Raw genomic sequence first — 13,308 nt, forward strand, 5'->3', positions numbered from 1 at the left:
TAAAAGATGAAAGACCTGCTTCACACTCAGCAGCAGTAAAACTTTCTTCCTCTGACAGTGCACATCAATCTATAAGGAATTCCAATCTCCTTTTCTCGTTGTCATCACCTGGTCACACAAGCAAGGGAATGCTATCCGACAGGAACAAGAAAGTGGTTATTGGCAGGTTACACAGACAACCGTCAGTCAGCTACAGTTAATGAAAAACTTTAAAATCAAAGGACAGTTGAAATGAGAGCTCAGTAGCCTGTCCAGTGGGTGGGGCTTCCCAACTTCTTTATTCAGGTGGCAGCATTTACTACTTAGTAGTAAATACTGCCATCTTAATAAAGTTTTAATAGCTGTATCCAGGTTTGTTGAAAACACACACCTATTAATGAACAAAGGTTTGTATTTGTGTAGGAACAACAATTTGTTGAATAAGAGATTTTGAGGGGATACCTTCTAGAGTCACTGAAGACTGCAAATTTTGGTTTTGGAATCTATTAACATACAGTAGTATTACTGACTGTTACATTAACTGCACACAGTTTTGCTGTGGAAACAGTTATTGGGTAAAATTATGGTATAAATTCAATTGAAGATGATATTTAACTTTATATCAGCAAGCATCACAAATAATCAATTTAAGCGCCACCACAGGTAGTAGGTAACTTGGTTGGCCAGGGCACCAGCCACCTGTTGCGACACTACCACTAGAGAGTTATTGGATCCTTCGACTGGCCAGACAGTAATGCATTGGATCCCTCTCTCGTCTTTCCTCTTACACCTGACAACACTGATATTACCATACATTTCTTCTTCGATCAAGGGACTAATTACTATACTGTAATTGTTCAGTGGCCTCTTACCTCTTTAGCTATGGTAAGCAGCTCTTCTAGGAGACAGATACTCCAAAATCAAACCATTGTTCTCTAGTCTTGGGTAGTGCCATAACCTCTGTCCCATGGTCTTCCACTGTCTAGGGTTAGAGTTCTCTTGTTTGAGGGTACACTCGGGCACACTATTCTATCTAATTTCTCTTCTTGTTTTGTTAAAGTTTTTATAGTTTATATAAGAAATATTTATTTTAATGTTACTGTTCTTAAAATATTTAATTTTTCCTTGTTTCCTTTCCTCACTGAGCTTTTTTCCCTGTTGGGGCCACTGAGCTTATAGCATCCTGCTTTTCCAACTAGGGTCGTAGCTTAGCAAATAATAATAATAATAATAATAATAATAATAATAATAATAATAATAATAATAATAATAACAACAGATCAATTCTAGTACAAAAGTTGTGCATTTCAATCATAAGAACTTACCCTGAAACAGACAGCGCTGTATCTTGTTTTCTTTTCTTATAGCATACTGGGCAGTCTTCTGATTTCAAGGAACTTGGTTTGAGTTCATCAGTAATCTATAAAAAGTTAAAAAATAAGAAAACCAATTCTGTTTTAAAATTTAAAAAAAAACTATTTTAAATATATTAGCAACATAAAATACATATATATATATATATATATATATATATATATATATATATATATATATATATATATATATATATATATATATATATATATATATATATATATATATATACCAAGGCACTTCCCCCAATTTTGGGGGGTAGCCGACATCAAACAAATGAAAAAAAAAGGGGACCTTTCCTCTCTTACATATCTCTCAGCCTGACAAAAGACTCAACCGTGTTTGGCTGGTACTGCTAGGGTGCCACAGCCCACCCTCCCCCGTTATCCACCACAGATGAAGCTTCATAACGCTGAATCCCCTACTGCTGCTACCTCTGCGGTCACCCAAGGCACCGGAGGAAGCAGCAGGGCCTACCGGAACTGCGTCACAATCACTTGCCATTCATTCCTATTTCTAGCACGCTCTCTTGCCTCTCTCACATCTATCCCCCTATCACATAGCTTTCTTCACTCCATCCATCCACACAAACCTTGGCCTTCCTCTTGTACTTCTCCCATCAACTCTTGCATTCGACAGCCATTTTCCATTCTCTCAACATGGCCAAACACCTCAACACATTCATATCCACTGTAGCTGCTAATTCATTACATAAATAGGTTCATTCTGATTTAATTCAATCACTTTAGGTATAGGACACAAAGATTAGCTTTTGAACACAAAATATACTGGGTCCATTATGGACATGGTCTACAGAGAATGGCTTTTCAACCACACAGCTAACACATGCCAACAGAAAAGTGGGAAATCATGTAGAGTACAGTATTTTTCTTAAAAAAACATGAAATAGAAAATTTTGTCAAGACTCCTCAAATGTATACTGTACAGTACATATTAAGTAAGCTTTTGGTACCTCAGATGATCAAAGGATTAGATATTTATTCTTCTAAGGAGGATGAGGGAATTTGAAATATATTAGATACCTTAATATCTGCAAGGTTCAAAAGTATTTTCTTAAAAACAAAAGGATTTTTCTTCAATACAAACCCATTAATTATAACAAAGCCTCTACGTCTAAAAAAAATCCTGTCCACCGTTCCTAAAAAGAAAAAAATTCAGCTTCTCACAGTAGACTGGTGTCTGCACATATTGTTACATCAGGTCCAAAGTTTCCCCCTTTCTCACTGCTTGTGTGCTCAGAACAGCTGTAGCTTTTAAAATTAAAATGAATAGCATATTGTGTGAGAGATCACTAAACCACCAACACCCCATAAAAATGATAATGTAATGGAAATAACTACTAAAAGAAAATATAGCTCCATAGAATAACAGTGAATAAAGAATAATAGCTTTGCAATACGACTGTCAAACAGCATAAATGAAGAGGGTATCCCATATTTTACGGTGTGGTAGCAAGTAACCCAAAAATTTCTACTCCTAGAAGGATCCCTGATTATTAGGAAGATAACAATGATCTCCTTGAGCTTATCAAGCCTTATCCTATTTGGCTAAAGAAGCCACAGATAACTTGAGGTGAGTAGTCCTTAACTGATGAAAAAATCTGATGTTGCTCAGTAGAAGATGAGTTCTCAATGACAGTACTACTGCTTCTGCCATTTATGAATCAATTTTAACTTCTTCAAAGATCATTTTGAAGTGGCAAAGTCCTTCCTTTGAGGGTTATATGAATCAAAGGAATCTTTTTTGAAGTCAAATGATGATGTTTAATCACAGGTGAAGTAGAGAGGCCTCTTATTTTCAGTTGTGATCTATGAATACATGTAAAAAAGATGACTTTTCCCTTGTAGAGGATAAAGTGTATTCACTAGTAACAAGCAGGCACCTTGATATACTGTAGATCTGTTACAGCCTTTGGTGTTAGTCTGAAATAAGTACTCACAAAGTGTTGTTGAAGTCAAAGAAAAAGTCAATATATGTCCTCTTCCAAACACACTTCTTGTCTTTGGAACATTCCTCCAGGTCTTACCATTGCTTAAGATAACGATTTCAATGATGTCCTAAAACATGGTTGAAGCTAAAGAGAAAATCAGGAAAACTGTTGGAGTTAAGAGCTTAAAAGGTGATAGATGTATGACAAAGGGCAAAATTAAAGTCAGGTGTAGGAACTTGGTTGTGATATATGTGCTGTTGGTTGCTGACAGGTGATAGGAAGCAGTTGTAAGATGATCAAGACTGGCAAAAACTATAGATGAAAAAGTAGATGTTGTACAGACCAAATTTTCATTTTAAGACATGTACAGCAATGTGTAGAATATAGGAATCCCTTTTGATGGCACTTGTGGACTATGAAAAAGCCTTTGATAGTGTGCAGCAGCAAATTTTGTGGAGAGTCCTGCGTTATTACGGAGTCACTCTTAAATACGTAAATTTTATCAAGTCTGTTCAGGAGCCTACCAAGTGCAAAGTTAATGGAGTTCTATCAAAGAATTTCCAGTGAACAGTAGAGTACTCCAAGGGAATGTGTTGTCATCAATGTTGTTTATCCTCCACATGGATATTTTAATGCATAGAACAGTTGGGGGATGGCAAAGGAATGGACTGGATTGGTAACAGGAAATCAGCTGACCTAGAGTATGCTGATGACGCTGTCCTTATTAGCAGAACACCACAGGACTTGCAGATCTTGCTTACCAAAATGCATGGTTTAAAATTATCTAAAATAGGTTCTGGTATGTATCTACAATAGAGGAGAGGAAACTAACACGCATTTTGATTAATTTCTGAATTGTTTTAAAAACTAAAAAAAATCACCGTAGGTGACTGCAGTCTTTGAAAAATGTTAGCAAACAGTAACAACTCACAAAACCATAAAATTATTGTGGTCTAGTAAATTGTCAAAAAGAAGAATAAACAACTATACAAATATTATAAAAATTGAATTCTAACCTGTGGTGGAGCAGGTATTGGTTTGCTTGCAATAGATCTTGGAGTGTTGCCACTAGAATAAAACCAATCCAGAAACTGCAAGAAGAATGCGGTCACTTCTAAAGAATTCATAATAGATGACCCTATCCTTTCCATGAACCACTGTCCTAACTGCCTTGCACTTCTGCAATGAGAAAAAAACAATGAAACAATCAGGCAAAAGAGTTTATTAGGGAATGAAATACACCTTTGATTAACCTTACAAGCTGAAATTTAATAGTTTAATCTTTTTATTTCAGCTGGTTTGACAATTTGCTTTACAATATTTTGGCTATATAATTTTTACTATGTAAGACTAATTGATGAAATTACCTTTCTAAAAGATATGACATTCATGATGATGAAATTTATAAATACTCTAATCCTGGAAAAATACATGCTTAGTAGGCTGTGGATTTGTATTTTTCAGCTATATGGTAACACGGGACACCTGCTCACTTACGACACCAATAGAATCACAAATCAGAGGCTGTGGAAAAATTATATATTTGGCACAAACTGCAAAGACCCGACACCTCAGGCCTGAGTATAGGAGATTTTTTGTTGGCGCTGGCAAGTCCAAGAAAGAGGTGCCAAGAAACAGAGTCTTTTTCTGGCTTCGTGAGACGACCTGTAAAGCTTACCCTTAAATTGACCAGAGTCGAGGTGCTAGCCAGACCAAGGTTCACAAATCAGGGGTATTGTTGGACCAAGTGATGAAAACAGGTGTCTGGAAAAGGCAGGCAACCTTCACGGCCTTCTAATAGCAGGAATGTACCCACAAACCATTTGACACCTTTATGCTTTGACCTGTGGTTGTATCTCAAGCCGTTGTGGGGCAAACCCAGTTCCCTCATGTGAAAGATTGAATTTTGTCTGTGGTAATTTTTTTTACCTAAATCGGGAATGAAAGGTAGTACAGTATAACTTGCTCTTTTCCTTCATTCTTTGTCCATCTCTTGGAGTTCAGTGGTCGAGGCATTGCAAGCTGGTCAGACCAGATGCTGGTAAATTACATTTCAGAGCACCATTGTTTGTAACCATAGAAGTATATCTCCCATGCCAACCCATTATTATTATTATTATTATTATTATTATCACTTGCTAAGCTACAACCCTAGTTGGAAAAGCAAGATGCTATAAGCCCAGGGGCCCCAACAAGGAAAATAGCCCAGTGAGGAAAGGAAACTAGGAAAAATAATATATCTTAAGAACAAATGACATTTAAATAAATATTTCCTATATAAACTATGAAAACTTCAACGAGAGCATAGTGTGCCCAAATGTACCCTCAAGCAAGAGAACTCTCACCCAAGACAGTGGAAGACCATGGTACAGAGGCTATGGCACTACCCAAGACTAGAGAACAATGGTTTGATTTTGGAGTATCCTTCTCCTAGAAGAGCTGCTTACCAAAGCTAAAGAGTCTCTTCTACCCTTACCAAGAGGAAAGTACCTACTGGACAATTACAGTGCAGTAGTTAACCCCTTGGGTGAAGAATTATTTAGTATCTCAGTGTTGTCAGGTGTATGAGGACAGAGGAGAATCTGTAAAGAATAGGCCAGACTATTCGGTGTATGTGTCGGCAAAGGGAAAGTGAACCGTAACTAGAGAGAAGGATCCAATGTAGTACTGTCTGGCCAGTCAAAGGACCACATAACTCTCTTGCAGTAGTATCTCAACGGGTGGCTGGTGCCCTGGCCAACCTACTACCTATCATATACCTAGAATTTGGTTCTTATGGATATCCCCTTCAGGGGTAGGGTTTCTTCTTATATGGTATGACACAATTCATTGTATATCCCAGGGTCTATCAGTTTACCATCAGTATGGTAATCAGATAGGGGGTGCCAGTGTCCTCTCTTTTCTTCACAGATCAAACCTGGAACACTTTTAAAGATGTTCCAAAACCTTCCAGTTTAGGTTCCAAGGGGACTTCAAAGCCTCTATGTCTCCCTAATTAAAGGACAAGGGTTTGTATGTCATAACTTGTATATTATCTAGATCTACAAACCTGAGTCCTTTAATGTAACTTCCCTCCTCAAACCACCCCTCTAAGTCCTGGGTTGAAGTACCAAAAGTAAACAGATAACTGATTAAGGGGGTGGGGGGTTGTGTCCCGGACCATCTCCAGTTGGGTAACTGCTTGTTATTCATTTCAACGACCGATTCCAGCTCAGGTTTGTGTGTCTAGGAAAAATACAAATTACTTTTCAAAATTTTCATTTCCCTTGTATGAAAGTTTTATCCAAGAAATATGTTGTGTCTCTTCCAACCAAGTTCAAAATGAGCAGCAAGAACAAGAAAGTGGTGGTAAACCATTCATGTGACATCTCACCCCTCACATGGGATAAATCCTCACTGTTAAAATCTGTTAACCAGTTACTTAGAGTATCAAAATAACTACCTTGAATATACGTACAGTACAGATATAAAAACTTTTGCTACAACACAAACATGGATTCAACAGCGAAATTTGATATAAAGGTGATGAAGTATTAACTTTAATATAAAATCATAAGAAATACACTTAATGCTTACCTGATATTTCTAAAGGACAGCATTGCTTGTGCTCTATCCTCAATAACTTCAAGGTCGTCATCAGTCAAATTAGCTAGTTTTACACCACACATGAGCAATAAGGGCGAATGAAACTTACTTTTTCCAACCAAATATCTGAAAGGCAAGGTTCATGAAAGCTAAAGTAAATTCTTGTTGCATCTTAACAGAGGCAAACTACTATTCAGGGGTGATGCAGGTTCTTTTTAACAAAAAGGTACCTGTATAACCAGGTTAAGTAATACAGTATCTAGAAATTTCGCAAAAATAATTATATCAAATACTGTAAATGATTATAGTTTTCAATTTTGGTCTTCACCTGCACTTCCTCACCCAATCTTATGTAATTCCTGGTTTCACTTTATATTATTGAAAAATAAGATGTTTCCAGCTGTGGGTGAGTTAAGATCAACACACTTGACAGCAAATTGTGAGATACTTTTATCCGGGAAATGTAAATTACTTAGTCTCACATGACAGAACATACCACTTTTTTTTTCTAATGTTGCATCCATGGTTAAACATAAAGCAATTGACTCCAGAGTACTTAGCTATCAAAACCACCCAAGATGGGATCAATGACAAGTGGACATAGTATCTCAAGCCTGATTAACCTCTATGGTTATACAAATATTTGAGATGGATGCTTTGAAGGGTTCTGCATATATTGAAAATAAAATTTAACCAATGAATATTTAACATGTTTGATTTAAAATCAAAACAAGTTCTGCAATGATGTGCTACGCCCAATGAACTAAATTTACTCTCAAATACAAATAAAAAACTTAAAAAGCAATGCAACTAATTTACAGTACTTGGAATTCACACATGACTTTTCAAAATTAAGAATAAATAGATATAAATATTCACACTCCAATCATACCCTACCTTAGATAAAAGATAAGGCACAACCCTTCCCAAGACAAGTGAATGACTGGCCACAATTTCAGGAAGAACCTCTGCAGACTACTGATCCAACCCTAAAGAAGAAGTGTCAAGATTACTGTATTGTTGTGCATTCATTGAACCCAAGCAAATCTGTAATAACTCTAGATCATCAATCTAAATCCCATTTATGATTTACCCTAATAAGGCAAAAGCCTGTAATAATCAAAAGTTAACTTTGATATTCCTAATGCACATCACAAATTTTTAAAGTAATTTGTATTTTTCCTAGCCATAAAAACCTTAGTCCTTTAATTAGGGAGATTTATTTAGCGTGTGCTGAAGTCGGTCCCCAAAGTTGAATAACCAGCATTTACCAAGCTAGTGAGGGTGCAGGGTGAGTAGCTCTGCCTCTTCACTTTTGAACTTTTAGCTCAGGGCTGTGAGGGGTGGATCAGCAGAGAAGTTGAATTAAAGAATTCAGAATTGTATAACTAGGAAAAATACAAATTACTTAAAAAGTATGAGATTTGTTCCTACGTGGCATACAAACCATCAACTTTTAATTCAAGAGACTTCCTGGTTAGTGGGTTGGAAGTCCCCTTGGAACCTAGACTGGATAGTTCATTTTCTTTCCTGGAAGTAGTCACCACTGTATCTATGCAGAAGTAAAGCAATGATCCACAGCAACCTTCTACCTGACTTTAATAGGGATGAAAGGCTGATAGGACCTGGGCTATACATCCAAGCATGTACCAGATTAAACAAGAGATCTTCCCCTGAAGGGGATGTCTGTTGGAAATAATCACCTTGTATGATTATCAAAGAATCACCATAACGCCTCGTTAAGGGGAGATGAGAGAGATACTTCTTTAGACGTATAGAATGGAGCTCTGAAGTGTAACTTACCAGGATCAGGTCCATCCACTACGTAATGCTTCAATCACTTGGTCCCCAAGAGGGGGAACAGAAGAATGAAGAAGAGTCAGTCATATTAACATTTATTCCAGACACAATGCCATAGACAAGATACATCCTTGTCCCGTGTGGGAGCTGGGCTTGCTACGCAACTGTGCCAGAATGTACCCTCAAGCCTGAGAACTCTACCCCAAAACAGTGGAAGATCATGGTACAGAGGCTATGGCACTACTCATGAAGCAAAGAACATTGGATTGATTTTAGAGTGTCCTTCTCCTAGAAGAGCTGCTTACCATAGCTAAAGAGTATCTTCTACCCTTATTAAGAGGAAAGTAGCCACTGAACAGTTATAGTGTAGTAGTTAGCCTCTTGAGTAAAGAAGAATTGTTTGGTAATCTAAGTTTTGTCAAGTGTATGAGGACAGAGGAGAATTGGGAAAAAATACGCCAGATTATTCAGTGCATAAATAGGGAAAGAAAAAAAAAAATTATCCGTAACCAGAGAGATGGATCTAATGTAGTACTCTCTGGCCAGTCAAAGGACCCAATAGCTCTCTAACTGTAGTATCTCAATGGGTGGTTGGTGCCCTCGCCAACCTACTACCTACAAATAGCAAGACAGGCATCCCCTACTCTTGGTAGCGGGAGAGAGGAAACGACGGCATCAGTAGCGTGCCTAATCCTTTGTAGTGGTGCAAGAGATGCTTCACTGAAACTTTGAGATATCAGGGTAGTGGCTTGCATGTACAGTAGATGACCTTTAAAGGGTACATTGATGAATGTGCTCGTGTTAAAGTTGTTGGTCAGGCCATGGTTCCTTATTGGAGACCAAAGATAAACCATACTTTCCACTCCTTAAAAACATAACCAGACTGAGGGCTCATGTGAGAAGCAAATGTATACTCTTTTCCACATATTGTTGGAAACAGCATTTGGGGTTTTATGATATTCATAGTTAGTTTAAAACTGATGTGGGATTATGTTATTTTTCAACTTTATACATTTTTCCCTAATTTTGAGTACTTTCTCCTTATTACTCAGGATAAATTAGTTTTTGTTAATTTTGCTTTTAAAAAAATAGATACTTTATTTTATAATTAGCTTAGTTTACTCTTCTAATACCCTTACCCAGATTTCTCATCCCTGTTTAAAGCAGTGGAAAAGAATTTTACGATGTAGTGCTCATATAGAAAATTTCACTCGAGGTTCACTTGCTTGTTGGGTCCCCTTGCTCAGAACCAATATGAGGGTTGGTGCCCATTATTTTTCGTTGTTCTGATGAGGCCATTTACTTAAATCTGGGTTAGCAGGATTGTGGTCAGAACCCAATGTTAAGTCTATGTGCTATACACGCCTGCAGCCAGCTAACAACTACAGTACAACATGAAAATCTAAGAATAACAAGCAGCCCGAACGCACAAAAGTAGGGGAGATTCTTGTAAAAACCAGACAACTGGTCTAAGGAAACAACCATCTCCGGAGAACTTGTCAAAGCAGCTTGTGGACATCCGGGAATTCGTGCACATGAAAGAGAAGATCACTTAAGCATCAGGGGAGCATTCCTGGCAGGCGGGGGACTAGAGCATAGCTCACCGTCCTTATCTGTAGCGCCTGTGAAGTCTCTGGGGCACTTGATACAAGGGACGAAGCCCTTGAACACAGTACCTCGATACTTGACATGGGAAGGTTTTGGTAATACGCTACTCCTCCCACAAAACCATGCAGAGGAACAAGACAAATTTAAGATAGTTAGGGTGATCAGTTGTCCTACACATAGGGGGTTCCTTCCTTGGTAGGTGCCACCTCCGGAGATTAGGTTATAGTCTCTGAATCTCAGCAACAGCATCACATCTGACAGTAGTAGCAGTGTGTACCGATATCATCAGTGCGCACTGCTTCTCTCTCTGTCCTGAAAGAGAGAGAGATCTCATCCAGTTAGGGAAAATGGAGAGCGGCACCTGACATCTCAACCAACAGAGAAACGGTAAGAGTTAAGTCAACATAACTCCTATCAATCAGACTTCTTAGACTTCACAATGACATCTTCTACTCAAACTTTTCAGAAGTCACAGTGAAGACAAAAAAAGAAGGGATAACTTGAAGTTCACCTTCTCCGAAGACTACACTCTCACAGGGTAACACAAAACAGCCAGGTGATTCATTCTTAGTGCCTTTAGGATTGCCAGACATTGACGGAGAAAAGGGAGGTGCTCCTCCACTTACATTTCGCAGCATTCTACCAACAGAGCACTAGCGATGTCCAAGGAAGAACCTTCTTTAGGCTTACGTTGTCTGCCTCACACACAAGAGATAGGACAGCAAGACATGCTGCCTGGCAGGAATAAGTATATAAGATAGTGGCAGATAGCACAGAAACTGTAATACAATCACAGTTATTGGGGAACACTCCAATTCCAATCATAATATCCCTTGGACAAGACTACAAGACCAATATTCAAACTGAAAGAAAAATCAAAAGATTAAAAGTCAGATGCGGTCGCCGAATAGTAAGTCAATACCAATCGGCTGGGCAAGCCAAAGGGAGGGTTACACTATCTAGTAATTGGGTAGGGCTCCTATTATCATGTCTGGTTCCATCTTCACTTAAGTTATACTCATAGTAAAGGTCGAATATTTGTATTACAAGTAGGAACAAATTGTTTTTTTTCATTGCATGATCTAAACAAATATGAGTTTTTTTTTTTTATTTCAGACCAAAAACTATTCTTTACCTTCTACAGTACAATTTCTTCCACTAGACTTTAATTTTAAGATGAGGAGGAAGAATTTACTTTACTTAAGGGTAAAATTAAGACAGCATCAAGATGCATTTAAAGCTGTAAAAAAAAAAATAAATATATATAGGACTATGTTTTTTCAAATATAGGTCCAGAACTTGAAAATTAAATATGTACCCACCTTTTGTGATAATAATCCATCTGATTCTCTCTCTCTCAGAGAATTAAAAACATTATCTAGTTTGTTTTGTATATAAGGAAAACATACAAGAGCAACCACAGACTTTGTGATGGTCTTACTGGACAGACTCAAGGGCTCTAAACCATCTGCTTTATGTATCTGTATCCGTTTAAGATCGTAAAAGTTTTCAGCAAAGGATGCCCCTGGAAGAATCAATAGCATATTCATAATCAAAGTATCACAAGTCTGCAAATACAGCTTATATACAAATATATGTAAAATAATACAGTATGAAATAATTAGAGCATTTTGTGTAGGAATTTTAAGTCACAATTCACTATTTTCTAAAACTATAATGACTATATAAATCTGAATTTAATAAAAGGGATACTAAAATTATCAAAGCATATAAAAAATTGAAAAGTAATTTGTATTTTTCTAACTATACAAATCTTAGTCCCTTACGTTAGGTTAGAGAAATGGCTTCATTGGAGCTGGAACACCTGCTGAATTCGTTAACAAGCTGGTTACAAATGGGTTATGTGCATGGGCAAGAAGCAGTCCCCCCTTCCCAACTTGTTGGAAGCTCTTCTTGTTTGACCTTTGGTTCAAGACCGAATACGGGAATATGACAAATTCGTAGATAATTTGTATTTTTACTAACTTTACAAACCTAAGCTATTTAATATGGGTTACGAGCCATTAGAATTTTAACGAGGGTTTACTATCCCACCGCTAGTAGCGGGGGGTAGGGAGGGATAGCTTGCTAACAATCCCTCACACACACCTGTGAATACATCACTTTGCTTAGAGGTAAGATTTCACGGGGGACAGGGCTGGCGGGCAAGTTTGATCAAATAGCTAAGGTTTGTATAGTTAGGAAAAATATAAATTATCTACGAATTTGTCATTTGTTCCGTAACTGAAATACAAAACATGCTATTTACATGGGGTGACTCAACCCTTAGGTAGGGAGGTAAGTCCCTGCCATACTGGCTTTGGCTTTGCCCGGGGACTCAATATTTGAGTGTGTAAGTACTCAGGAAATAAGGAGTCCCTGCACCTCGCTAGCATTGCTGTGCAACTGCTGCGGCCTACATAAGCTGTGTGTGAAGGTGAGAAGCATGACTCGTCCTAGGAAGTTGACCTGCAGTTCTTCAGATGGAATTCTAGGCTAGGACTCTCCCAATACCACCTCGTCAGGGTATGGGGACGTGACAGTATTAACCTTAATACTAGGAACACAAGGAAGCATGGTTTACCTGCAGTGGTTCGAGGTCAGCTGTGCAGAGAACCCAGGATGCTGCTTTCTCCAAGGGAGGAGAGGATGAAGAAAAGTATAAGGGCCAGACAAACCTTTTCATTCATGCAGACTAAAACCAGGTAACAATGCCCTCAACCTTCTGCTACCTGTCCATTAAGGAGCCTGAGGTTAGACCAGCTGTTGTGCAGCCACCAAAGGGCCGATAGAGAACGTATCGAGTCTCCTGTGTGTCATGTCTTGCAGGTAGTAGGCTGTGAAGGTCGTCTGATGCTTCCACACCCCAGCTTGTAGGACCTGCGTCACTGAATAGATTTTCTTGAAGGCCAGGGACGTAGCTATGCCCCTGACATCATGTGCTCTAGGGCGACATGACGGAGGAGGGTCAGGATTCAAGACTAGGTGTATTACCTTGCGAATCCAGGCTG

General features: G+C 38.2%; 1 protein-coding gene across 3 annotated transcripts in view; it reads right to left on the reverse strand.

Annotated features, from left to right (window-relative positions):
- The window catches only part of Pex12 (peroxin 12), a 49,958-nt gene that overhangs the window by 11,236 nt on the left and 25,414 nt on the right, over window positions 1–13,308 (reverse strand). For all 3 annotated transcript variants that reach the window (XM_068362004.1, XM_068362005.1, XM_068362006.1), the window contains exons 4-8: window positions 11,620–11,822; window positions 7,787–7,878; window positions 6,881–7,015; window positions 4,321–4,483; window positions 1,305–1,399 (exon numbers count right to left, since the gene is read on the reverse strand). In XM_068362004.1, coding sequence (XP_068218105.1) covers window positions 1,305–1,399; window positions 4,321–4,483; window positions 6,881–7,015; window positions 7,787–7,878; window positions 11,620–11,822 — 688 coding nt within the window. The remainder of the gene's footprint in view (window positions 1–1,304; window positions 1,400–4,320; window positions 4,484–6,880; window positions 7,016–7,786; window positions 7,879–11,619; window positions 11,823–13,308) is intronic.

This window comes from Palaemon carinicauda, chromosome 38 (assembly GCF_036898095.1).
Source record: "Palaemon carinicauda isolate YSFRI2023 chromosome 38, ASM3689809v2, whole genome shotgun sequence".
Taxonomy (NCBI): domain Eukaryota; kingdom Metazoa; phylum Arthropoda; class Malacostraca; order Decapoda; family Palaemonidae; genus Palaemon; species Palaemon carinicauda.